This window comes from Maylandia zebra, linkage group LG22 (assembly GCF_041146795.1).
Source record: "Maylandia zebra isolate NMK-2024a linkage group LG22, Mzebra_GT3a, whole genome shotgun sequence".
Lineage (NCBI taxonomy): Eukaryota > Metazoa > Chordata > Actinopteri > Cichliformes > Cichlidae > Maylandia > Maylandia zebra.
This window is the reverse complement of record NC_135187.1, coordinates 28,905,452-28,932,448: the sequence shown is the minus strand read 5'-3', so window position 1 is coordinate 28,932,448 and position 26,997 is coordinate 28,905,452. Positions and strand designations below refer to the sequence as shown.

Below are 26,997 nucleotides of genomic sequence, written 5' to 3'. Positions count from 1 at the left end.
CGATTTATCGATTGCAATCAATTCTAGCTTGGATAACGTGATATCGATTCATTAAAATCCTGAATCAATTTTTAAATATAAATTCATTTTGCCCGAAACGCCAGAATCTCAGGTTAAACCTCCAAAAATTTCGACAACCAACAAAAACTTTAAACAATAAATGACAGCAGTACACGGATTCTGCACAAAGACGTAAACACAACAAAGCGCGGACCCGGCGCATCAGAATCAGTGAGACGTCTGCTTTCTCACCATGGACATGCTGTCGGGACTGAAAGCCGACAGCTCACTGATTCTGATGCGTCGGCGGCTCCGCTCTTTGTGTTTGTCTTTTTTGCGCTCGATTCTGAAGCTGCAGGTTTGATCTCTCTCCAAACAACATTGACTGAACCAGCAGCAGAAGAAGATCCAAACTAGCTTCACGTTTCGCTTCACATAAACATCGTCATGAATTCCCTCTTACTTTTGCTGTTTTGCTTCCACCACGATAAAAATCACACTTCATGCAGAGCTCTCCGTCTCTCTCTCTCTGTTTTCTGCATTATTCACTTGCTTATTACCCACCAGTCTACCGTTGTGTACAGAGCTGTCTGCCACTGTTTTTTTTTTTTTTACTTTTTTAAATTATGCAAAATTGCAAAATGCTCAGCTGTGTCTTTAATAAAACCTCTGTAACTTTGCTCTGTTTCACTTCAGCAGCATCAGGTAATGTTCAGATGTTGATTTATGGTTTTCTTTCTTCTTTGTTCTACTGCAGAGTATTTTTATCTGCAGCCTAAATGGAGATGTGTCTGTAACAGCTAATGATGAAGAGTTAGTTTCTGCAAAATTCACAAATGACATCATGTAAAAAGGTGAATCAGAGCAGGTGTTAGGGGTGGTAAAACAAAGCTACTTCAGCTGTCTCAACCCTGTTGCTCTGAACACACAGACATAAATATGTTTGTTGTATTTTCAGGGTGAGAAAGGAGCTAAAGGTAACCCCGGCGCCAAAGGACTGAAGGGCCATACAGGGCACAAAGGTGATCTGGTGAGACAAATTTCATTCTTTACCAAAGCATAGAAATCTTATAATAAGAGTTTAGTGAAGAACATAATGTGTTGTTTAGGGACCTGTTGGACCAGTAGGACCGAAAGGAAGTCAGGTGAGTAATATTGTAATTTCCAGTTTATCTGCAAATGAACCTTAACGGTTCGTCCAGTAATTTGACTTTTTTGCTCAATCTGTTGTAAAACAGGGGGACAGAGGAATGCAAGGAGATCCTGGGATAAAGGGAGACCAGGTATTTGACTCATATGCTTAATTAAATGCAACAAAAATGTATTTTCTGTCGCTGGATTTGAGAGATGTTGATTTATCTTTATGTGTGTGTCTCAGGGCCCTCCTGGTGTTCATGGAATCAAAGGAGAGGTATGTATAAACAGTTGTCTGCTATAAAAGCTTGCCTAAGGAGCTTTTTACATGGAAAGTGTTTCATGACTTCTAACATTGCAAGCTTGGATTGTATATACAAACAAACAATTTAGAGCATTTGAATAGGTACTACAATCAATTCCCACCTTAGCATATGGTATAAAAAGCTTACAGAATGTTATTGAAGCTATTCGAACACTGAGTTGTGTATTGTTCTGGCACACAAGCTATCTTAGCTGATAGGGGCAGTATCCTACTGCTGACACATACAGCCTTGGTTCATAATGATTCGTTTTCACCATTAGCGTGGGGAGAAGGGCCAAAGAGGAGTTACAGGAGCCGATGGCAGACCAGGCCAGCCAGGACACGAGGGTTTGACGGGTCCAATGGGAGCTCGAGGGCTGGAAGGAGAGTCGGGCCTTCCCGGAGCACCAGGCCCGAGAGGTCTACCTGTAAGTGACACATTTAACCAGTATATGAAATGCATACACTTAAACCACATAGCAGACATGCTAGTGGTTCTAGAGATGGCAGCACCTGATCCACCAGTATGGTTTGGAATAATCTCAGCAATTATTTCTAACGAATGAAACTGACAGAAACAGTGCAAATGCAACTGTTGGCTGCATCAACCCTTTGCAGTAACTTTGCAGTAATAGTATTCGTGATTTCACAGGGGCCAGAAGTGAGTGACGAGAAGCTTCGGGAAATGTGTTCAGCTGTTGTTGAAGGTGCCGTTTGTTCACCTTAATAAAACCTCACATTGAACCCAATGAAGGGTTGAGCAGTTAAATATTAAAACCTATTTGTTGTAATTCATTTAGAGCAATTAGCTGAATTTATGAAAGAACTCTCAAAAAAGCCAGCAGCCATTGGTGCCCCTGGTACTCCTGGACCTGCAGGTCTTCCTGGACTCCCTGGACCAGCTGGAGCTGCAGGAGCAGCAGGAGCTCCAGGCCCAATGGGTCCCAAAGGGCCTCCAGGCTACTTTGGACTTCCAGGCGCACCAGGACAAAAAGGTCAGTATGGCATTTCAAATGTTTTCACCTTTAGTAAAAACTGAGCCTCGGTTTTTAGCATCCTTTACTTACAGCTGTAAGTGGGTTGTTCATTATGTATGCGTTTCACCCACACCATGACAGATAAGCTGCGAGGCTGTGATAGCCTTTTGCTTTTTCTCTATTTTCTTGGAGACCTTCCAATCCTAGAGTGGCTGTAGTGGAAAAAATTAAATGAAGCCTTTAGAGAAAACAATGCTGTCAGCTCTGGCAGTATGCCTTTGTCTTTGCCAAAGCAAACGCTGAAAGACGTTATGCAGAGAGCTCTGAGGATGGAAGAGAGTCACTGATGCATAACATTATACAATCAATGATGCACTAAACAGGGCGGAATCAGAGTGGAGTCATTAAGTTTCCTAATTACGTGCCTATAGCTGTGCCTCTCCATTTCATCTCAGCATCAATGTGCGTGTCCCTGTGCAGGTGATGCCGGGGAGAGGGGAGACAAGGGAGACAGGGGAGAGGATGGTGTGGGAATCAAAGGAAGCCAAGGCGCACCAGGTGCACCAGGTAAGGATTCTTGTTGTAATTAGAGCAGAGCGCTGGTCACAGTAAACAGGGGGTCTTCGAAATGTCAAACTGAGCTAAAAACTGACTTTAATTTTTGATTCTCATTAAAAGTGCAGTTTTTGTAGCACGTTAGAGAGATAGCCCTCACATATAAATATAAATATATATACTGTACTGTATAAAAGTCATTCAACTTGCTCAAATACAGGCTTTATCTCACAGCAGGACAATTTATTTGTCAGATCATTCCATTTAAAATGCTCCACAAATCACCAACAGAAAGTACCACAGTGTAGTGACCACTATAGAGCTCCGCTGTGGGGCTCTGGAAGTAAAGATTTCATAGGGATTTTGATATTTAGCCATTATTTTATAGCCGTCCAAAGCTGTTGTATTACTTGAACTGATAGTAGACGCATAAATCTAATTGACATCAACCTTGTTTTTTAAAAATGCAATGTGAAATGTCGTAGAAAAAATAGTTTGTTACTTTATTTAAAAAAGACCCTCAATAAAGCTTCGATAGCTCGCTATTCATCACTGATCAAGGACAACAGTAACAACAGCAGAGAGTCAGGGCTCTGTTGGGCCAACTATTCTTTTAACTATTCCTTTAAGTAGCAATGACTTCATTCATTTCTTTACAAATAAAATTTTAAGCAGTAAAGAAAACATTACTGTTATTCGCAGCCTTTCATCTGATGTACCATTAAGTACAGCAACTTTAATATGTTTTCATCTGTTAACAGGCCACAGGTTGTACCGCCGGCTTTTAAAGTGGTGATAATTAAACTACTTACAAAGCCCAACCTCAGATGTAAAGATCCCAGCCTTTACCTACTAGTTTGGCGTCCCCGGCACTGGAAAGAACAGCTGAGCCTAGTTCTTGTAAAAGGAAGTTTTTCCAAGTGGAAGCTGATGGGGCGTTTCTGATTGTTGTTCCATTGTAAGGTCTTTACCTTACAGAATAAAGCACCTCGAAGCAACTTTTGTGAAATTGAAATTGAATTGAAAAGTCCTACTCTACCCAAAAACTGACATCTCTGCAACATCTCCTTTTGGTGGAGCAGTTACTATGGAAACCAGAAAATTTCAGGTTGACTAAACTGCAAGAACGGTTAATACAGCGAGTTACAGAGCGCTGTACTTACTGAGAGCTAGGCCATACTTTACCACACACACAATTACACTGTTATAATTCAATATATACACAACAATGAAAAGGATACCATTTAAGAAGGTTAGAAGACATTGCTCTGGAAACTGGGATTTGCAATGGATTATGGGATGAGTAGTTCCTTCACCACTAAAAGTAATTGTTTACACAATCTTATACCTTTTCCTGTTTTTTTTTATTAGTATTTTTATCCAGGGAGGGGCAGCCTCTCTCAAAGTAGCAAAAGTATATTGTTTAGGGTCATACTAAGACAGGATGTTTCTAATTGTACCAACATTTATGCCAGTGAAAGACACAACGTACTAGAGACTTGTTTAATGTGTGCATTAAAGAACGAGTGAGTCTCAAATACCAGCTGAGCCAGATCAGCTGATTTAGTGTAAAACCTGAAAACACGACCTGGTGTAACAAATGTCGATAATGCTTCTTTTTTCTTTTGCTTGCCTGTTAGCCCATCATCTTATTTTTTAAACTGGAAAGATCCCAGTTCACCCCGTCCATGCTAGATATCTGAGAGAAGTTATGTGAAATATACTTTAAAATGAATGAAGGATGATTTCTGTGAGATATGGATCACATATGGATCACGTGTGTGTGGCTGTTTTAGTAGGTTGTTAATGTGCACCCGCAGTTTGACTTGTCTTAGTGTTGTGTCATTCATATTCAGATATTGACCACTTTATTCCTGGAATCCTAGAATTAAATGAACAGATGGTTAGGGTTAAGAAAGGGGAAGGTTCTACATTATACTGTTCTATGTGGTAATATGTGGTGATGAGATTAGTGTGTAATATTATAAAATGTAACAAAAGAAAAGTTTAAAAAAAAGAAGAAGGTATAACATAGTTTTATCTAAATATCGAAACTGCACATCATCCACACCTTTATGTCTTTAAGGCATGGCTGTAACTTAACTAAATCATTTGTGTCGTCTACTTTCATAGATAAATATACCTGGATGCCATCTGCATAGCAGTGGTTATTTACCTATTGCCTTTATAAACTGCCAAAGAGTAGCATGTGTGACATGAAAAGTATTGTTCCTGGTGCAGAAGCCACTATATCTGACTTTTGCAGATATGGTTTCTTTACAAAATACCATTTTTCACTTTAAGTTGACATAATACTTAACATGTTTTTGTTTCCTCAGGTGCAACCGGCGCCCCCGGCATTGGAAAGGATGGTAGAAACGGAGACCGTGGTGAGACAGGTAGTCCTGGTATCCCTGGACCTGTTGGTCCAAGGGGGCTCCCAGGGTCTCCTGGCTTTTGTGACCCATCAACCTGTATAGGCAGACATCCTCCACTTTATATGGTTGGTGGGAAGAAATCCATTGGCTACAAAAACCCATGACACACCCCAAGCTCACTGAAACACTCCAAATCTCATCCTGCCAGTGACCACATTTCAGGACTTGTCAAAGCACGGTGATCTTTGGAAGTCTCCATCTGAACCACGGAACGAAGAGACGGACAGGGAAACAGAAGTGAGGCACAATTGGAGATTACTGGACAGATGTTAACTAACCCAACATTCAAAAACCGCTGTTACTCATCCCGGAGCAACTTCTGACTGATGGCAGGTCCAGGGCACACAAGTCACCCACCACAGTCATTCAATATCAATTCTGCTCTTTTAGCTAATATTAAAGTCTATTATGTCACCCATATTGAAGCGATCATGAGCCAATCTTATAGTGAAGCTAGGTTTTACAAAAAAAAAAAACAAAACCTGATACTAACATCAGACATGAGATTATATCTTCAACCTGCTATTTAATTTAGGATCATACATTTGTTCCCCTCATTTTGTCAAATCGATGATCTTGTTCAAATGCTGCAATAAAGTGTTGTGTTTTGAAAGTGTACCATCATGAAATTCCACAGCCTTTTTTGTCCAGACAAAAAGTCCCCGGGTTATTATGGATATAATGTTGATTCAGCAAGGCATTTCACAGTTGCCTGGTTACAAAGGAAAGTCAACACCATCCTCACCTCTGTCTGCACAACACAAATACACTCACAGATCAAATATGACTTTTATGTAAGCGGTTAGGAAGGAGTCGGCATAGGAGCCATTCCAAGGACAACCCTTTCATCTAACAGATGTTATCGTGGCTCGGAGACATCGTGTTTATAGATGTGTACTGTAAGTGAATGGATGCTCAAGGTTCATGAAGCTTGGTATAGGAGAAGAGTGCAGCATGATTTCTATAATCAGGTTTAGACATAAAACATGATGGATGTCTCCGTCTTGGAATTGATTATCATGCATTAGTGACAGAGCAGGGCTGGAGCTCTTGAATGAATAACATAAACATTTTCATTGTAAAGAGATGAACATTCAATGAAACCGAATGGGTCTGCTTGTATTTCAGCATTACGTGAAAGAGCACGAGTACTGGCTTTTCAAATGACGAGGCAAAAGTCCGAGTTATAAAATGAATCTGTTCCAGTCTTTATTATACAGTACAGGTGTGGTTCGAATACTTACAATATGCTACTACTTTAAAATATCTTAGCACCGATTTATCAGGAAAATTTGGGAAAGGGTTAATAAAATGCAGTTAATTCATTACAACATGATTCTATTTGATCAAATCCTGATTAATTTAGCAGTATAACAGTACAAGTTACAGCCTCTATGCATTACAAATACTCTCCCTCACCAACGCTGATGCAACATCTGCTGATGTAACTGTAACGACCATTTACAAAACCACCAGACAGGTGGTTTGTTGCAATTTACAAATCGTTCAGTGGCAAATATGGGATAGGGAACATATGGAAATGGTAGAAAGTGCAGGTCACATAGAGCCATGTTGATTCTACACAGAATGCATGTTTTTGAAATTGCTGTCATGTACCGAAACTCTTAACTATAAGAGCTGCTCTGAAGGCACTGGTGGAGTAAAAGCTGAGACAAAAATAAGGAACAGGGTTAGCTTAGCATTTCTAAGTTAGCTATTTAGTCTACAGTTATGAATGACTCATTTTGGGGTATTAATGCAAGATAAATTCAAGCTAGCTGAATATCTAATCCTGCCAGAACCATGAACTAATGAACAAAATACGTAATTTTTAATTAGTTTAATGTTGCAGACATATGCAACAGCTACGGTAATATGTCAGACTTCTGGATTGAAGGATCCACAATCATGCCAGGGTTTAAACTCTGTGCTTGTAGCCGCACCAGTCAAAATGAACATTGCTTCCACATCTGAAAGTGAAGCCAGTGTGGAAGTGTCTTATACATGGATTCTTTGTCAGCGTATGGCTGCAAAAAGGTCCAGTTGTAAGGAAAGTCTATGAGGAAAATGACCTTACTGCTCACTTCATGACCTCCTTTAAGATGTTGATAATGAGTGTGCAGTCTCAATCTCTGGTTTACAGCCTTCTGCACACATGACATATATATTGTAATTTGCATTATAGAAAGAAACCAAGATAAAGCAGAGTGTGCCGTAAGGAATCGCCTACCCTGTTACTGAGAAGACACTGCTATATTTCTAAAAGTGATACAAAGGCTTTGCAAACTTGGCATCACCATGGCTATAATCTACAGTTTGCATCTACAGGCCTGTGCTAGATGGTTCATCCAATCATCTGCCAGGTAGTTTTCAAGAACGTGCAAGTTTTCCCCACAAAGACCGGAAGCTTTGTCTAACACGTGTGCTCTCTGTGGCTAGCTACACTGGCTGCTTGCTAGCTTTCAAGGCTAGGAACGCCCCTCTGGCACTGATACATTTTGCGAAGCTATATTTGATTGCTTGTGGAGTAAACATTTTTCTATTTGCAATATGACAATGATGTATTTCCATTTTCCAAAACTGACAGACTAACTTTAACTCAACTGTTTATGAAAACGGCTCTGTCTTCACTCTCTTCATAAATGATCTTGTGTTATGTAACCTGAGACAGAGATAATGACAAAGTATAATCAGCCATTAGATCATACTGTAAGATCTGTCAAGCTCACATTCAGATGCTTTTATTCGTCTTTATTTGAAGGAGTTTCTTTGTTCTTTTAAAACGAACATTATTTTTAATTGGTTCTAGATAACCAAGGTGTCTGAGGTTGGGAGGAACTCTAATTGGTCCGTGAGGGACATAAGATAAAGGGATTGTTCAAACTGTTACCACAACAGTCCGATCATCAAGATGCAAGGGATTGGCTCTCCAGTTTCAGGTTTCAGGGTACAAATAAGAACAGTGTGTGTTTTAGAGCAGGCCAGAGCTACAGGCACTTAATAAGCATCACAGAGACAGAGAGGAAGTGACAGGTTTAGGGAAAGCGGAGTGAAATAGGCCGCTTTTCAAGAAAGGTGAACAAAGGCTGCAATTACACCACCTCCTCAAAGCTGTTTGCTGTTCAGGTCTATGTGTAGCTCAGAGAGAGTGACCGGAGCCGCTTCATTAAACATGAAAGCACAAATCTAACAGCGACACTGTTTGCTGTCTCATCTTCTGGAACAAATCATTACATGGCATATATTCATGGTCAAAAGAGCAAACTTAAATGAAGTCCTTACAAAAACACAAAAAAACCCTAGATATCCACCCTTAAATGTCACATGCACAAATACAAACAAGACTTCTGGAATGAAATCCTTCAAATCTCACCAAAGCATGAAATGACATTGCAGAGATGCTAATTTGTGGGTTGTGACAAAGAGGCCATTCCTGCCGCCTTCAGTTTATTCCCAGAATAAAATCGTGTTTCCTACCTGTCTAAATGAGCCAAACAAACTGCACTATTTTAAAGGCGCATTTCTCTAAAAGACATTTTATTTTTCCGTTTGTTTTTGCATCCGTGTGTCACCAAAAACAAATGCGATATAACAACATACATGCTGCTGTGGATGAAATGCAATTGATTCATCACTCGAACCGACACAAAACCCACTGCTGCTGTTTGCATCTCACCGTCTGCCACCGTTTTCTCCCAATCAATGGCCGGAAAAGTGACACTGAGTAATTACTGCGACTGTGTCAGTCACTGACTCAGTGAGCAGTGAATGACACGTGCTACCTGATGCTAACTTGTGAAGGGTGGCTGATGCAGAACGGTGTGAGGCAAGCAGCGAAGCACCTGACTGAGATGATTACTGATGAAATGATATAATATCGAATAGCAGGATCTTTACTCCTGATGTTCGGGCCGTGCCATCCGTGTTATCTTCCTATATATTTACAGGAAGCATGCAAGTGAGGGAAAAAAACTAGCTGCCCTCTTTATCCCATATTAGATCAGAAAGAAACTCCCACGTTGCTTAATCCCCATCCATCCCGAGCGTCGTACCAAAATCAAAACATAGAATCTGACCGGCAGCACCTGTGGCTTCAGCCGTCTGTACTGAGGTTAACAAAAAAAAAAAGTTCTTGATTCTTGATTAAGTTCATAAATACAGCTGGTCTCCCAACTCTGCTTGGCTCTTCTTCTTTAAGTCCCCTTCACATTTTTGTTGTGGGGCCGTTGTGCCAGGCTGGCATAGTAGGCACACTGGGTTGGGTCGCACTGGCCAGCAGGGCCCGGAGGTCCAGGCTGACCGTGGGGGCCGGGGTTTCCTGGCTCTCCTTGGGCTCCGGCTTGTCCCGGGCTTCCGTCTTTGCCGTAACCAGGCATACCTGCTGGGCCTGGAACCGGAAGTAGAGCATTAAGGAAACTTATTAGAACTGGACCAGCTCTTCTAAGAGTCAGAGTATGTAAAATCCTTACCTATGGGTCCAGCAGGACCTGGCTCTCCTCTTTCACCAATCCCGGGGTCTCCCTTCTCTCCCGTTGCTCCTTTCTCACCTGACACATACACAGGAACAGAAACAGAATGAACAACGTTTATCAGTTTTAAGGCGAGGATGTGGTTCTCTCCTGCATTAAGCAGCTCAATTCATCACAGATTCTCATACATTTACATATTTGTTCAGTTTCAGCCGTTAGATGTCTAAACCAGTGTTGTGATTTGGTGCTGTGTAAATAAAATTGAATTGAATTGTTTTCCAAAAGAGAATATAAATTTTTAATTTGTGTGACCACGGCTTTCTGCCTAGTCACATATAGTCAAAGTCTAAACCTGTGTTTGAATTCTCTTCTGATATTTCTTCTTCGCTCTCAGACTGAACTCCCACCAGAGCTGTCTTACGCACATTTACCTTTAGTTTAATTAAACGTGCATTTTGCCAACTTTCTTTCCTGGCTTCAAATAAGATGAACTTTATTAATATAGTCGCTCTTCTCCAGTCTTACTGTCCAAAACATTTAAGGCCCTCACAGATTCATATAGTGCTTACAAATCTAAACTACTCCAGCTCTTTTCCTCCTACACTCTCACCACTGCTTTGTCTGCAGCAGCTGTGTTACTTTCAAGTCTGTAATGTGTATTTAACTCTTTTTCCACCTAATATTACAGGTTTATCTTACTTTGTAAACATCAGCTACTCTGTTTCCAGCACACTTTCCATATTCACGATTGGTCAGATGATTTTGCTGCTGCGTTACAAGTTGATCACCAGTTTTGTGCGACCTTTTTCCTGATTGTAATTGTGAATCAGCTAACGGAACGATACGCTGGGCATGCTGAACTCGCTTCATCGTACAGGACTCTGCTCCCAGGTTTAAATTTATGGATATGTTGGTTTGACAACTAAACAAAAAGCTGCTTTGAAGAACGAAAAAAGCTGATCAGCTCCCACAGGATCAAACAGCATACTGACTCTGTATTACAGCCAGTCTGCTAGTTTATGACAGTACTGCATCGGCTTTAGAATGACTGCAATGACCTCAGTAGATAAAAATCCACTCGGGCTTGTCTACCATTAATTTTAAACAGGATGCACGCAGTGATTCAGGCATTTAGCGTCTACAAACCCGTCAGCTTCTTTCTTTTTTCTCTTTCTCAGGAGACATTTTGACATGTCACAGCAGGGTGAACGCAGGCAGGATTGATCGGATTAACTATGTCCTGTTTACGCCGTCACAGGCAGGAAAGAAGGCCACTATGAAGGCCACAGCGACACTAGCTTGTGTAAAAGGAGCAGGGTCAGAATTCGCGTTACACCTGTGGTTACCTGATAATGTCATGTTGAAACAGCTGCTGTGAAGACGGCATGCACAACTTTTGTCTCAGGGAGCCCTAAGATGAAAGTTTAAAGGAGCAGCTGGTGTGAGGCGCACAAACGCAGACAGGACGAAGTCTCAACTCAACCACCGCTGTTCCACTCTCTCTCAGTCTCTGACATGAAATCTCTCTGGACCTCATCAGTGACTTAACAAGCACAAAAAAGGATTTTTTTAAAAAAATCCCACACTACATAATCCATCCATTTCTCACTTTAAGTTTTTATTTCATTCCCATTTGTTCTGTTATCTTCTCGTAGTTTAGCCCCATGCAGGAGTTTGACTTCTTTCTCCTCTGACACGCTGAAAGAAGCTCTACAGAGAAGAATGTAGAAACAGTGTAACAGTCACAACTGTGTCTCTTTAAGACAACCCAAGTTAATGTTTAGTGATGTCACTAGTATGTGTCACTGCCCTCTGTACGATGTGGGAGAAACGTGCTTGCACATGGACGTATAGACTGAGATGGACCTCATATCTTTACCTCCCTAACTCAAAGTAATATTACGGGTTGTATGAACACTGCTCGCTTCGTGTATGACAAGACTGCAGCCGTTCAACCGGGCCTTGTAAGGTTAGTGAAGAGTGTGTTTATTAAAGGAGAAGCACTGTGGAATTCCTAGTACCAGTGTCATCGGGAGTTTTTGACTGCAGCCTCCTCTCAACCACTGAATACAACCCACGTTACAGCAGGTCTAACTCTGTGTACCTCAAAGGAATTATTATCTGACATTCTAAATACCTAGATATTACTAATAACTGTTTTAAACTAGGAGGAACAATGCGGTTTTCGTCCTGGTCGCGGAACACTGGACCAGCTCTTTATCCTCTCGAGGATACTTGAGGGTGCATGGAGTTTGCCCAACCAGTCTACATGTGTTTTGTGGACTTGGAGAAGGCATTCGACCGTGTCCCTCGGGGTGTCCTGTGGGAGGTGTTGCGGGAATATGGGGTGTCTGGCCCATTGCTACGGGCCATTCGATCCCTATATAACCGTTGCAAGAGCTTGGTTTGCATTGCCGGCAATAAGTCGGACTCGTTCCCGGTGGGTGATGGGCTCCGCCAGGGCTGCCCTTTGTCTCCGGTTCTGTTCATAATTTTTATGGACAGGATTTCTAGGCGCAGCCAAGTGGCGGAGGGCTTTCGCTTTGGTGGCCTCAGAATCTCATCTCTGATTTTTGCAGATGATGTGGTTCTGTTGGCTTCATGGGGTGAGGGCCTCCAGCTCGCACTGGAACGGTTCGCAGCCGAGTGTGAAGCAGCGGGAATGAGGATCAGCACCTCCAAATCTGAGGCCATGGTTCTCAGCCGGAAAAGGGTGGAGTGCCCACTCCGGGTCGGGGATGAGTTCCTGCCCCAAGTGGAGGAGTTCAAGTATCTCGGGGTCTTGTTCGCGAGTGATGGGAGAAGGGAGCCGGAGATCGACAGACGGATTGGGGCTGCAGCTGCAGTAATGCGGACGCTGCACCGGTCCGTCGTGGTGAAGAGGGAGCTGAGTGTAAAAGCGAAGCTCTCAATTTACCGGTCGATCTACGTCCCTACCCTCACCTATGGCCACGAGCTGTGGGTAGTGACCGAAAGAACGAGATCGCGGATACAAGCGGCAGAAATGAGCTTCCTCCGAAGGGTGGCTGGCCTCTCCCTTAGAGATAGGGTGAGAAGTTCGGCCATCCGGGAGGGGCTCAGAGTAGAGCAGCTGCTGCTCCACATCGAAAGGAGCCAGCTGAGGTGGTTCGGGCATCTGACAAGGATGCCCCCTGGGCGCCTCCTGGGTGAGGTGTTCCAGGCATGTCCCACCGGGAGGAGGCCCCGGGGCAGACCCAGGACACGCTGGAGAGATTATATCTCTCGGCTGGCCTGGGAACGCCTTGGTATTCCCCCGGATAAGCTGGAGGAGGTGGCTGGGGAGAGGGAGGTCTGGGCCTCTTTGCTTAGGCTGCTGCCCCCGCGACCCGGCCCCGGACAAAGCGGATGAAGATGGATGGATGGATGGATGTTTTAAACTATATATCTCCACCACCCCTTCATCTACCTCACCAGCTGGCTAAACACCTGCCAGGATACAACAGAGTAGAATAGAAATATCCTTTATTGTCCCTCATTGGAGACAAAAACTGTACAGTTATTAAGTTTAATTAATTTAATTAATTATTAATTAAATTAAGTATTAAATATTAATTTTAAAAATGATTAAAAACAGAAAATAGAAAAAATGTGCAAATAGCAGCAGTGATATAAACAACTAGAATATAAACATCGTATTGCTTTTGTTGGGAGCAATGATGGTTAAAAAGTCTAACAGCTGCTGGGAGGAAGGCAGCAATGCTCCTTTGTGCACCCATGATGCAGCAGTGTGTCACTGAACGAGCACCAGTTCTCCAACAGCTTCATGCATGGGGCAGGAGACAATGTCCGAGACTGATGCTAATCTGGTTATAAGCTAACATTACGCCAGCTAACTCACACTTTTACACCATATGAGAGTTTATTCACCAAGCGTCTGTCAACTGTAGATCCACTTCAAAGAAAGCTTCAGTAAAAGCAGCAGTGCTTTGACAGACATTTTCTACAACACCTCAAGAGCTCACCTCAGCATCATGTCATCGGACAGAAGTGAGCTTCACTGACTCATCGACTCATATTTCACAAGGTTTGACAAACTCCTCCAAGGTAAATAGTTGTGGAAACTCTAAACCTGGGATTGAGATGTAAACAGCGATCTAACAGCCTACGCTCACTCGATAAACTCCAGTGTTTGAGTTCGTTTGGGGATAAAAATGTAAAATATCACAAAATATTGGCCACATTTTTGTATTCCTGATTTGTTGTTTTGATATGATTAAAATGTGTTAAAATATAGTATGCACAAAAATGTTTTATGCACAAACTGCAATAGAAACTGAGAGGAAACGCAAGATGGCCAACCACTATGCGGCACAGTAGGTGTTAACAAAATTTACACTGTGCACTCACAACTGGAAGCTCCGTCCATCTTTTACATAAAGTCGCTGGTTGATACACATTTTGTGTGTGGTCTGATAAGTCAGGCAGGAAATACTAAAACATGCTAGTGTCGTCATTTAGTTAAAGTAATTTAGTCAGGGATGTGTTTGGAATGCTAATATGCTAAAATGCTAATTTTAATGCTAATTCAGTATTATAGAAGCGCTTTATTTAGAAATTTAAAAGTATGCCTGTCGCTAACTTTAAAGATGTTATGGAATTCATCACAATGTTGAGAACCACAATACTTTTGGGTTTATTTTGGGTGTTTGTTTTGGAAACAACTAAACAACAATGAGCCGACGATCATAAGCAAACCAATAGCAGCAAACCAAACCAAAAAACATTTCTCTGAATCTTGTCCTACCCTTAGGGCCCATGGGTCCCCTGGGTCCTTCTCCTCCATTCTGTCCGGGCATCCCAGGTTCTCCAGGGGGCCCAGGGCGTCCAGAGCTGCCATCTTTACCCGGAGGGCCCGGAGGTCCGGGGCGGCCCGCTGTGCTTTTCACATGTGCTGGCTGCATCTGAGCCATGAGATAAGCTAATTTGGCTGGAAGCAGAAAGAAAGGTTAGCGTAATATATCTAGCAAGGTTATTCTCATTGAACCCAAATGAACAAATATCTCAAAGGGTACCAGAAGAACCCCTCACCATCCAGCTGTTTTGCCAGCTCCTCCTGGATGAGCCGCCTCATCTGTTCCAGTGACACTGACTCTCCCTGGAGAAGCAGAGATGCTAATGAAAAATTATCATCTGATGGTGCTGTGCATACTGCTGTAGGGCCGATATTGTTTCAGAGTCTATTTCAGCTGGGTTTATGACTCACCCTGGGCCCTGGAAGGCCAGGGTTTCCTGAAGGTCCTTGTGGCCCTGGGGCTCCGATTTCTCCTTGTGGTCCTGACATGCCCATCATCCCCGTGTGGCCCTTCCTGCCAGGGGGACCAGGGTTTCCCGGCATACCTGGCTCTCCTGACTGCCCTTTATCTCCCTTTGTACCTGGATCTCCCTGGAACAGATGTCACCATGTTTATAAATGTTTAGCCTCGAAGAACATGATCCCAAAGTAACCAGCAAGGCAGCTGGGCAAAAGTTAGTGTTTTTTAAGATGGTTGACATTATACATGAAGTGTGCATATTTAAAAAAAAACAAAAATACCCAAAACTAATTCAGATTTGTCTGATCTCTTCGTTAAGATCACTTCCTCACACGATCGGTGCTGTTTTTAGTGTAGCTGTTACTTTTAGATTCTGACCACTCACTTCACTGAGAACCATCTTCTGTTACAAACTGAATCAATTTTTGTGTCCAAGGCACATCAAAAGCAAGACAAAATAATAAAACACACTTCTATTCATATCTGCACATAAGAGCTCAAATGCCATTTCACACGTTATTGGTGGTTTTGATCTAACAGCATGTAGACCTACGTATCATGACACCTGCATTGTTTTAATAAAATGGTGCAGACACCACGCCTCCATCCTCTTATCGCACACTTTAACACACTCCAATGTTCTTGCTGTCTGTGTCAGATTTGTTTTAAAGTGTGGCATTTAAAGCAAATTTGCCCTTACAGAGCCCTGTGTGGCTTTTCTATGGGCAACCTCACTGTAGACTGCCCATAGAAAACTGTGGTGGAGTAAAATGTTGGCCGGGTCTGTATGGGTTAGCCAACAGGTGAGCCAATAGGGCTGTTTATCAGCAAGCCGACAGTGTGGACATAAAAAGGCAAAAATGCTATGGTCCACATGTGGGCAGTGTGGGTTTGCCCTGCATTTACAGCCCCACAGTTCATACACACCCACACACAGGCATGTTTTCTATGCGATTATAGTGTGCTCAGCACAATAAAGTCATTAGTTTCCCCCTTATTTCTTTATTTTAAGTTTCTTTAAAGGATTTTGGGGGGAAACGTATAAATTCATTTCTAGCATATTTGTCTGGTTGACTCAAAATCCTGTGGCACATCAGTAATTGTCACACGCTGCTATAATGTGTAAGTGTGTATGTCGAAAGTGGTCAGCAAAACTGATTTGGTTTACACTCCTAGCGCTGCTCACCTTCTCTCCTTTGATACCGCGATCACCAGCTCTGCCCGGCACACCCTACAAAATACCACAGACAAGTAAATGTTAGTGTGGATATAAAGATAGTGTGTAGGGACGGTACCTGAGCAAGGTACCGTCCCTACACACTGCTCCCCGGGCGCCTGCTTAGTGGGCTGCCCACTGCTTCACTGAGTGAATGGGTCAAATGCAGAGAAAAACAAGTAATTTCCCCATGGGGATCAATAAAGTATCCATTATTATTATTATTATTATTATTATTATTATTAAAGATGATACGTCATCAGTTCTCTTTTGGAAAGTCTTACCTGTTTTCCTTCTGGGCCAATTGGACCGGGCGGACCCTGGAAATCAAAATAAAAGCTATTATTACCCACAGCTGCTCGTATTTGCGAGCTGCGATTAATCTTTACATCAAAACATGAATATATAAATAAATAATCTTGCAGTCACCGAGGGGCCTTTAGGTCCACTGAAGCCTGGTAACCCTGGATTGCCCGGCTCGCCCTTGTCTCCCCTGAGACCCTGTAGGACAGCAGAGACATGTTTGTCACATGTAGATGAGCAGGGCTGCATCATTACTGCAGATTTAGCTGCATTTCCTGCTCAGCATGCAGCAGAGCTCTGGATGAAATTTTCATAAATATTGTGGCTTGAAAACATTAAAATTCATATTTTCTAACCAGCGCGTGGGCTCAAAGACAAGCTGCTTAATGCATCCACAGAGTGGAGAAACGTATTAATGCCCATTTTATCGACACTTTCTTTTAAAAAATGCTGTATTTTAAATCTTTGATGTGCTTCTCTATCACCTCTGCTCCTCTCCACTCACTGCACCCCTTCCTTTTCTTTGCGTGGTAAATCTGACATCTGATACCATTTTGGTCGATATCTGACTCTTCCTCTGAACATCTCCTTCGCCATCCACTGAAATCACTCTCCATCTCCTTCTGTAACCTTTCTGCATTCTGGTTGCTGCCCTCTTCCCTCCCCCAGGCTGCTCCTGTTGATCTGCTTCCTCTGCTGACTGATATCATCGACTCCTCTGATAACTTCCTGCATATCGTCTGCCCTCCAGTTAGCAACATTTAGTCCACCTCCAAAGATACCATCCTTCAGCCCACAGGTCGGTGCACAGGTCCTGCTATTCCTTCCCACAGCTTATTAACATTCTCGTTGCACATGATACCGACACATAAGCTGATTTGATTTCAGCACGAATCACTAAACAAACGCTCTGCATATTTCAGCCTTTTCCTCAGTACTCTGACGTTACCAACTCTACGTTTAGCTGTGACATTTCCAATAATGTGACACTGCTTTACAATAAACAGTTTGCTTCAGGATTTATTTACCCTCAAATAAAGGTTTGTTTATCATACTAATGATACGGCATTTAAAAATGTCACTGCTGCGAGGTGTTTTATAGCAATCATGATGATTTACTATTACACCTGATATTAAGGAGTAATTTAACACCAGCGTTTCACCTCTGACCACGCTCAGCATGCTCTCTCCTGTTTGGGCTCTCAGGTCCTACTAAGTGTATTTAAAACCCACGTATAAAAAAGGGCAGAGTACTTCTATGTGAAATATGACTTACAAAGCTGCCTTAGAATTAGAGGAATGGTCTCTCTGACTGATGCTGATGGTTGTCCATTGGGCTTCACTTCAGCTAATTTGACTCAATGAACTCTGAAACATCTTTGTGTAGTTGGTGCCTTTTGAGGAACTTTCATTGTGTTTTGCACAGACTATTAGTGGCTCTGTGTGTCTGCAGCCTATAAGGTTCAGAGGTTCAGTGCACAGAGGTTAACAGAGGTTATCGGCTAACACTAGCTTGCTAGTGTTTGTGCATAAATTTGGTGGCTGGGTTTCGCTTTTGGGAACACATTGCACATTGAACCTCTACGTAATGACTTTCAGTCACAAGGAGTTTGAATAGGTTTGGCACACGGAGGTTTGCTCTGACTCGGATTGACTGCAATCACTCACAGACAGATTGGTGAAGATTTACTAACAATAATGGTCACAGCAACTAACTGAGTTGTTGCAGGCTGGTCGCCATCTTCTAAGTAACCACATCGAAGGTGACTTGCACACTGTTGCATTAACTTTGGTTGTAGTGCAGTCTCCAACATCTGCTCTTCCTAGTGTTACTGTAGCAACAAGGGCAGATGCTGGGACCGATTCTACATACAAGGCTTCTCTTACAAAGCAAGAAGTATTGTTCATATTATGGCAACAAAACCATCACCAAGAAACTACTGGGGGACATCATGGTGGCTACATCTATCTCCAGTAACACTGTGAGGAATCTTGGGGTCATTTTTGCCAGGATATGTCCTTCGATGCACATATCAAACAAATATGCAGGACTGCTTTCTTCCATTCATGCAACATTTCTAAAATTAGAAACATCCTGTCTGAGTGATGCTGGAAAATTAGTTCATGTATTCATTACTTCTAAAATGGAATATTGTAATTCATTATTATCAGCTCACCCTAAGAGCTCTCTGAAAAGCCTTCAGTTGATGCAAAATGCTGCAGCGAGAGTACTGACAGGGACTAGAAAGAGAGAGCATGTTTCTCCCATACTCACTTCTCTTCATTGGCTCCGTGATAAATTAAAATTAAAAATTTCTCGTCACATACAAGGCCCTGAATAATCAGGCTCCATCTTATCTTTAAGACCTCATAGTGCCATATCACCATAATAGAGCACTTTGCTCTCAGACTCCTGCGTTACTTCTGGTTCCTAGAGAATTTAAGAGCAGAATGGGATGGAGAGCCTTCAGCTTTCAGACCCTTCTTCCGTGAAACCAGCTCCCAAACTGGGAGCACGTTCCACAGAGGACAGGCCTGAAAGCTGAAGGGTCTCCCTTTCACAGAACCAGCTCCCAAACTGTCACTACTGAGCACTTAGCTGCACAATCTCATACACACACACCTTCATACACCAAGGTTCTTTTTGCACATTTCTATTGCACTGTCTTGGGTCCACATCGTTGTCTTCTATGTAGTGTTGCACTGCCTTTGTTTTTTTGTTGTTGTTTTTTTTGGAGGGGGAAGGGTTGCAATTTTTGCACATTGCACTTTATGCAGTCCTGTGTTGGTTGTCTGTTATATGTCATATGTAGCACCATGGTCGTGTAGGGATGTCATCTCATTTTACTGTGTACTGCACCACTGCACATGGTTGGAATGACAGACACTGTCTCTACTTTTAAGATTAATCAGAATGAACGTTTTAAGCTTAAACAACTAATAAAGGTTACTTAGCTACTCTGTGACAAGCTTAGACTGAGTCTCTGCAACTGAGCCTGGAAACACAGTTCAGGAAAATATGCAAAGAGAATTCATTTAACTCCGATATCCACTTGGTAAGATGCTTAACCCTCACAACTGCTTCAAGTGAACTCTGAATGTAGATTCTGATTACAGTCAATTATGTTCAAAGCAGTTTAGAAAGGGATCATTTAATGGCCAGTTTGAACAGGACTGATAATTACAGCAAATGAAACCTGTTTAGCGTTCAAGTGCTCATTTGAATATTGTTTCCTGACAGACTCAAAATGTAAATGTGAACCAATTCTTTAACCGATAGCTTTGTCACTGCTGGCTTTTCTCCAAATCCTCACACACTCACATTTTCACTGTAAAATCATCCCTGAAGGAAACCTTGTGAGCCAGAGTTGTTTTTCCCCTGATATCAGGCACTCTGTGCAAAACCTTCCAATAACCTTGGTTGCATTCTGCATCACCAGACAATTCAGACCTTTTGTCACCAGAGACTCAGCTTAGGCGTGTCTCTGTGGGTGCGCGTCAAAACACAATTACTAGATGAGTCTTCTAGAAAATGACGATCACCTGATTCACTTGACTTTGAGGGTTTCTTTTCTTCAACTAGCAGCAACCCGGCCAACTCCCTTCCTCACTCAAGGGAAAGTGATGTTCCCTCCCCAGTCAGAGCAACATTGATGTTCCATCAAAATCTGACAGCTCATTTCTTCAAAAAGTCTCCTCTTGCCTTCAGTTTCATGTACGCCTGTTCTGCTATCACTGAAAATACTGCTTCAGCTCATTCATTCTCTGGGTGCTTGTCACAGAGTTAAATTAGGGATACGTGCTTCTTACATCAAAGGTGAAAAAACAGTAAAACTGAATGCAAAGATTTTGCAGAACAGGAAGAGGAAACTCACCGGTGTTCCGGGGAGACCTGATTTTCCTGACGGTCCCGGTTCACCCGGCTTGCCCTGGGATACAAGTTAAAAAAACAAGAAGAAGAAAAAAAGATATAATGGAAAAAAACTGATGAGGAAGGGCAGTGAGAGAAACAGCTTGAGTGCCACTTTATGTCCCTATCTGTCAGCGTGACACCGTGCTGTCTCTTCTCTGCATCAGACAGCCATGCCAGTGACTGAAAATGACTCACCGGCTCTCCTCTTGGGCCTAAAAGTCCTTCTGGCCCTGGAGGTCCCCGAAGACCCTGTAAGAAGACAACATTAGTACCCTGCATTCAAACTGGTTGAATGAATTTTATCGCATCTTTAGGCCAAAATGGGGGCCAGATGCTAAATATTAGCATCAGTGCAAAACCCTCCGTTCTGGAGTGAGCAGCATCTTTTCATCACTACAGTAAATGTGTACTGGCGGAAAGATGAAGATACTTATTTCTTTTATTGCTCGTATTATATACTGTATGTATTTTATTTTCTTCAGCCGTTTAACATTTACAATTTACAGCTGTTTATACCAATTTTTTATTTTTTTTTATTTTTTAAAGCTCTGATTGGTCCCCAACGTCGCTAAAGCAGTTGATATCAGCGCAAGTGAGTAATCAAAGGTGAACAGTGCCAGAGATTTAGGTCCATTCTATAAGGTGTCACTGGCTCCTCTATAACACACGGACATCAACAAACGCTGGATTTCGTTTTTTGAGATGCTCTGCCAGGACTTTACTACAGCCACATTCAGTTGTTGCCCATTTCTGGGTCTTTTGCCTTCAGTTTGGTCTTCAGTAACTGAAAAACGTGCTTTGTTGGGTTGAGATCAGATGACTGACTTTGAGAAACTCTTGTGTTGCTTTAGCAGTACGGCTCAATACATTACGAAGCTTTGTAAAATTACTTTGTGCAGCATTTGCCTGAATCTGAGCAGAGAGTGGAGATTAATCACATTCTGAAATACAGTGTGGATACCACAATATCTACTGCTCACAGAAATATTGTTGCCGTTTTCTTGCCTGTTGGACAAGTCGGCCGTTACAGGCCTCTGATTTATGCAGAGCGGTTTATAATAAAGCAAGCTCAGAATTCATTTAGTGAAAAGCTTCCTCAGCCTCTTTTAGCATCCGCCTGCAGAGCCTGCATTTGATGGGAAAAACCACGCTGCATCGCCACGTTGTAGCCAAAGAACCGCAGGTGTAAACACCAGTTCTTACACTGGAGCATGCTTTCCAGATTCAAGTAGCATCACGTGTAGCATCAGGTCATTCATTTGTGACCTGGCAGTTTGAGCTGCACTCAGTCGACTGTGTTGCTCAATAGTGAAAGAAACATGCAAAGGGCTAATTTGATCTCCTTACGTAGCATAGCCTTACTGGACCGCAGCCTCTCCTGTAGGAGGCTGTTAAATGGGAATTGTTGTTGTTGTAGGTGAAAAATATATTCTTACTTCAGGAGACGTGAGCTGTGAGAACATTCTGTCTCATTGCCTCACAGCCAGAGGATCAGCTTGGTGAAAGAGGTTTTTGTGAAGTGCTACTGCACACCGTGCCACAAGAAAAATGGGGGCATAACAATCCTGCAGTTTCTGAGTGTATATGCGAGTTTTCACTTTGACGAAGAGAGAAAAAAAACCCCCAAAAAAACCAAAACAACTCTCACACAGTGTCAAAAGATAAAAACGGCACTGCCACGACTTGGCCGCAGTCGTTATAAAAGACATGATTAAAGATGCCGGTGACGGTGTGCCAGGAAGAAACTTTTTTATTATCTGCATTCCCTCAATCAATACATCTGCTTCCAGACAACATTAATGATCACAGTCAAGAGCTCAGCGACTGAGACAGAACGTGCTGGAGGATTTTGAAGGGGGTGACAAATGTTTACAGCAGGGGGGATATCAGAGAGCTGCAGTCGAGGCATTATCAGGGTTTATTTGGGGTTTTTTCATGTGTACGTTTCTTTCCTTTAAATGTATTGTCTGTTCCTCAGTGCGCCATAAGGGCTGAAAACTGAATATAATAAAAGCTGCATTTTTCCTTGTGGTGCCCCTTTCTGTATATATGTACAGTGCTTAATAAATGAATGAGAGCGTCATAAAAACAAGAAGAAATCTGTCAAACGTGTTTAAAACTAAGAGCTATATTGTTATCGTCATGATCTCTGGGTTTTGATTTTTCTGGAATCACTGTGTTTTCCTTTTCATGCTTGTGTGTTGTGTTCAGTTTTGCTTCCCCTGTCTTGTTATTCCTGATTTGTTCTTGTTCAGCTGTCTCCACTTTCTTAATTACCTTCCTGTGTATTTACTGTCTCTGTCCTCCACTACCCTTTGTCACGTCCTCTCCTCTCGCAGCGTCTTCCTCGTGTTCCACGTTTTCGCAGCTTCTTCTTTGTTTGAGTTTGTGAATTATTGAGCTTTAGGACGGCAATACAACTGTCTTTTAGTTTATTCTTTGTCTCTGATTTCTGCAACTGTGTCCCACACGACCTGCCACACAGCTGTGTGACAGTTATTTATTAGGAGAGTAACTGAATTTACATCTTTACACCCGAGTTTGAGTCAGCACTCAGAAATTAATCAAGCATAACATTCATTCACTAAAAAATGTTCAGTTTAGGAATGCAAGTAAATTAATTGGCAAATTATTGGCAGTTTCGTCAAATAATAATAATATTTTGGGGTTTTTTTGTAAAACAGTACATTTGAAAATTTCTAGAAAACTCATAAACGATAATGTTAAAGTTAAAAAACTGCACATACTGGTTGCTAATTCCCACTACTGTTAGTTTAGGGCAGCTGTGTGATAAACCTTGGCCTGAGTACTTCTCTAAAAAATGCATTAAGCACTTAAAGTAGAAAGGAAGGAAGCGAAATTTGATAAAACCCACCACGTACCTCTTTCCCAGCTTTACCGTCACGTCCAGGTGATCCCGGCTTTCCATCTTCTCCCTGTGCCACATAACAAAAAACATCAACTAAACAAAGAGAGAATATGAAGGTTACATTACGATGACTCATAATGTAACCTTTGCTGCTTATAAGAATAACACAACACTGCAGACCAGAGAGCTTCCTGTAAGAATCTATATGATGCTTCCAGACTACGCTGAGACATTCTGCACTTGTAAAATCTACTTTCAATTTTAAGATTGAGTTTAATTTACATGGAGGTGATAATGAAGGGTAAGTCTTGTGTCTACGGCAACAATTCCTCTAATAAGCTGTCTGCAGGGCGAGGAGGCTGCCTGCCTCGCTGTGACTCACTCAGACTTGTCTGTAATGAGCCATGCTATTGGTCACGGGGCTTTGACAGAATCCAGAAGAAAGCAGCAGGTGTGATGAGTCTCTATTAAAACAGGTGTTTAAAAAAAAAAGGTGAGCCTCTGGGCTGGTGTCAGATATGAGGTGACGGTGCAGTGCGGCGAGCTAAACAGCGAACGTGGCTGTGTGCTATACCCTGCACCCCTGCTGTGAGTAAGGCTGTTGAGCCAGAGACTAAGTAACACTCCTCGCCAGTTTCACACTGCATGCATTTGTGAGCAGTTGAGAAAGTGACGGTGCGGCAGTTTTCAAAGCCACCAACGACGACACTCGCGGCTACATTTGTTGTCCTTTGTCGCACCGTCACTGATTATATTTGCATGTTTTACTTGGTTTTTCTTGAGGGTAACATGAATGCAGCAAGTCTGCACAGACACCAAGATTATTTTGGGTAGTTGTTTCAGGACCCATCACGCTGTCTGGCAAACTGCACACCTCTTCAGGAAAAAAAATGCTGTCACAAAACATAAATAAAACTGCACTGGTGCAGATTTTCTGCTTTTTTGCACTGCCAGAATCTCAAAATGGTTTTAGCTCGCATTTTTAAGGTCAGCTGTTTACTTGTGAAGTAAAAGGAGAAACTGTGTCCCGTCTTGTTGCTGGAATCTCTCGGTATTTGTATTTAGTCGTGGCATTACAATAGTTGATATAGTCTGTAATGCGGTGGGTTATTTTACTTTGCTTTAGGAGTCTGATACTGCATGAAAAAGGAAAAATAGCTATGTTTTAGTTAAACTGAGGGTTAGACTACCAGGCAAGCTCAAGATAGCCAGCGTTTCTTTGTGGTAACTGGCTGAAAGAAACGTTAAAGCCTCAGTAGGCGACAGTATTGCAACGGTGGTTATCAACTTCCTTACGTTTCATGTGTCAGTTATTCAATTAAGTGGAAAAGATAATAAACAGGTATAGAGAAAATGAAAAATGTCTTCAGAATTATCCATCATGTCTCTATGTGTTACTCTCAAAAGCCAGATGTCTTTAAACTGGTATTTTGAAGTTTTCCTTTGGTCATTGGCTGCGTTTTAATCATTATGATTTCAGTCTTTGTACCTGACCATTCATTAACACTGACCTATAACTCCTTCTCTTTCTCCTGTAATGTCTCTAACATATTATTCTTGTTTAACAGCGCACCTCTCTGCTCAAATACATTAAAAGCAAACCAACCTTAGTTCCTGGAGCTCCAGGTTCTCCTCTGTGGCCTTTGAAGCCCTGGTTAGAAAGAGAAGGTGCAGCGAATCAGTCACAGCAATTTGCATATCACCAGGTTCTTCTATCAGATCTACTGCTGGCTACTTACAGGGAGTCCCCTGAGCCCTGAGTTTCCTGGGGGTCCAGTTTCACCTTGTTTGCCCTGAAAGGAAACACCTTGAGTGAGTATGTGTGTATAAATAAATACAGACAATATCTTCCAGTTAGTGTTCAAACTTTTTATGCTCTGTGGGTCATTTCCATCAACTTACAGGTTCTCCTGGTTCACCTGGTCTGCCATCTTTTCCCATTTTGCCAGGCTGCCCCTGTGATAAAGGAAAACAATTATTTAGGGTCTGCAGCGTCAAAGACCCAAAGGCCCACTTATGGTTTTATATTGTTGCCTAAAATAATCACAGCATCCAGCAGGAACTGCATATTCATGATGCTTTACGTTCTCATGATTTTTCTTACTATCAAGCCAGGAAGCCCTGGTGGTCCCTGGATTCCTTTGAGACCCTCTTTGCCCTGGTGAAAACAAACACAAAAACGGGTCACCAACAAAAAAGAAATGATTAATAGCCATTATTACGGCACAGGACGGTGACCTACACGCTAGAGGGAAGCGGGTTGTACAATAATGACACATGGGTAATGGGCTCTCTGAGCAGAAAGTACACAGGGTGCTAACCGACCTTTTCTCCAGGGGGTCCTGGGGGGCCCGCAGGCCCAGGCAACCCATCGTTACCCTGAAGAGGAAGAGACGATGTCAGTGGAGGTCAATATTCACTTTTCACGTATTCTGACAATGTTGTAAACAAGGCTGAAACATCGACTTACAGGTGTACCCATTAATCCAGGAGGACCTGGATGACCAGGAGGCCCCGGGTGACCCTATTAAACAGATAATGGTCATTAAAATCGAGCTGAAGACTTTGCATTGGATGTTTCTTCAAACACAGCGAGAGGAAGGTTGGAAATGTCACAGTGGAAAAACACACCTTGTCCCCTTTGTCTCCGGGGTTTCCAGCAGGTCCTCGATCACCTTTTACACCCTGTGGTGACAAAAAGAGAAAAGCATTTGGTTGGAAAAACGTTAGGCTTGAGAAAATAAAGTTCAAAATATCTCCCTAACGTCTGAATGATGTAAAAAAAAAAAAAAAAACCTGATTGAAGCAGCTAATAAGTTTGGCAGTAAGTGAGCACACATGCCTTTCCTCCATCGGCTCCGGGGGCCCCTGGAGGTCCGGCTAGTCCTGGCGGGCCCTGCAGTGACACAGCAGACCATCAGTCTCTGTCCGAGCCAACAGTGGCGAGCACCGTCGCTGGTTGCTAATCGCTCACCGCTACCCCCCAGAGGAGGCCGAGCTAATGATGCAGACAGAGCCTCGCCATCCGTCACCTGCTGTGACGGATGGCGAGGCTCTGACCTCATGACTCACACAGGGCAGCAAACACACACTTTATAAAATGTGCTTAAATACATGCTTTTACATTATAATAGACTTTAGGCAAGAGAAGTGAAGTGAGGTCATTCACTTTAATTATGACATGTTAATAACTTTGACCCACTTGGTATCCATCTTCTCCATTTTTCCCAGCAGGTCCCTGTTGTCCTTTATCTCCTGGGATTCCTGGGAGTCCAGGTGGTCCCGGTGGTCCTGCAGGGCAGTCTGAGCAAAACTCCTAAAGATGGCACAGACACGCTGTCATCAAATGATCCACATATCAAATCATATCAAATAATGGCTTCTTACCTTTGGGTCAAAGTCTGGGGCTTTTCCCTGGGAGACAGAAAATAAATGAGTTAATGGAAACAAAGTAACATCAAGGGATCTGTGCACAAGCCAAAATTGTGTCCAAAAAAAGTATCATATATATATAGAATATAAACATCTTGCTCCAAAATGAATTCT

General features: G+C 42.4%; 2 protein-coding genes across 8 annotated transcripts in view; one reads left to right on the top strand and one right to left on the bottom strand.

Moving 5' to 3' along the window:
• The window catches only part of col9a1c (collagen, type IX, alpha 1c), a 30,682-nt gene extending 24,661 nt beyond the window's left edge, over positions 1–6,021 (top strand). For all 3 annotated transcript variants that reach the window (XM_004564368.3, XM_004564367.3, XM_004564366.3), the window contains 9 exons: positions 959–1,030; positions 1,110–1,145; positions 1,239–1,283; positions 1,379–1,411; positions 1,720–1,866; positions 2,091–2,145; positions 2,239–2,433; positions 2,896–2,982; positions 5,310–6,021. In XM_004564368.3, the coding sequence (XP_004564425.2) occupies positions 959–1,030; positions 1,110–1,145; positions 1,239–1,283; positions 1,379–1,411; positions 1,720–1,866; positions 2,091–2,145; positions 2,239–2,433; positions 2,896–2,982; positions 5,310–5,512 (873 nt within the window). In that variant the 3' untranslated portion in view covers positions 5,513–6,021. The remainder of the gene's footprint in view (positions 1–958; positions 1,031–1,109; positions 1,146–1,238; positions 1,284–1,378; positions 1,412–1,719; positions 1,867–2,090; positions 2,146–2,238; positions 2,434–2,895; positions 2,983–5,309) is intronic.
• Positions 6,022–6,592: 571 nt separating this feature from the next.
• Positions 6,593–26,997, bottom strand: part of col22a1 (collagen, type XXII, alpha 1) — a 71,312-nt gene continuing 50,907 nt past the window's right edge. For all 5 annotated transcript variants that reach the window (XM_004564369.5, XM_012922778.4, XM_012922779.4 and 2 more), the window contains 21 exons: positions 26,839–26,865; positions 26,654–26,767; positions 26,294–26,347; positions 26,083–26,136; positions 25,922–25,975; positions 25,777–25,830; positions 25,556–25,609; positions 25,354–25,407; positions 25,191–25,244; positions 25,058–25,102; positions 23,465–23,518; positions 20,778–20,831; positions 20,545–20,598; positions 16,796–16,867; positions 16,651–16,686; positions 16,337–16,381; positions 15,102–15,281; positions 14,927–14,993; positions 14,643–14,825; positions 9,878–9,955; positions 6,593–9,795 (listed from right to left, as the gene is read on the bottom strand). In XM_004564369.5, coding sequence (XP_004564426.2) covers positions 9,602–9,795; positions 9,878–9,955; positions 14,643–14,825; positions 14,927–14,993; positions 15,102–15,281; positions 16,337–16,381; positions 16,651–16,686; positions 16,796–16,867; positions 20,545–20,598; positions 20,778–20,831; positions 23,465–23,518; positions 25,058–25,102; positions 25,191–25,244; positions 25,354–25,407; positions 25,556–25,609; positions 25,777–25,830; positions 25,922–25,975; positions 26,083–26,136; positions 26,294–26,347; positions 26,654–26,767; positions 26,839–26,865 — 1,581 coding nt within the window. In that variant the 3' untranslated portion in view covers positions 6,593–9,601. The remainder of the gene's footprint in view (positions 9,796–9,877; positions 9,956–14,642; positions 14,826–14,926; positions 14,994–15,101; positions 15,282–16,336; positions 16,382–16,650; positions 16,687–16,795; positions 16,868–20,544; positions 20,599–20,777; positions 20,832–23,464; positions 23,519–25,057; positions 25,103–25,190; positions 25,245–25,353; positions 25,408–25,555; positions 25,610–25,776; positions 25,831–25,921; positions 25,976–26,082; positions 26,137–26,293; positions 26,348–26,653; positions 26,768–26,838; positions 26,866–26,997) is intronic.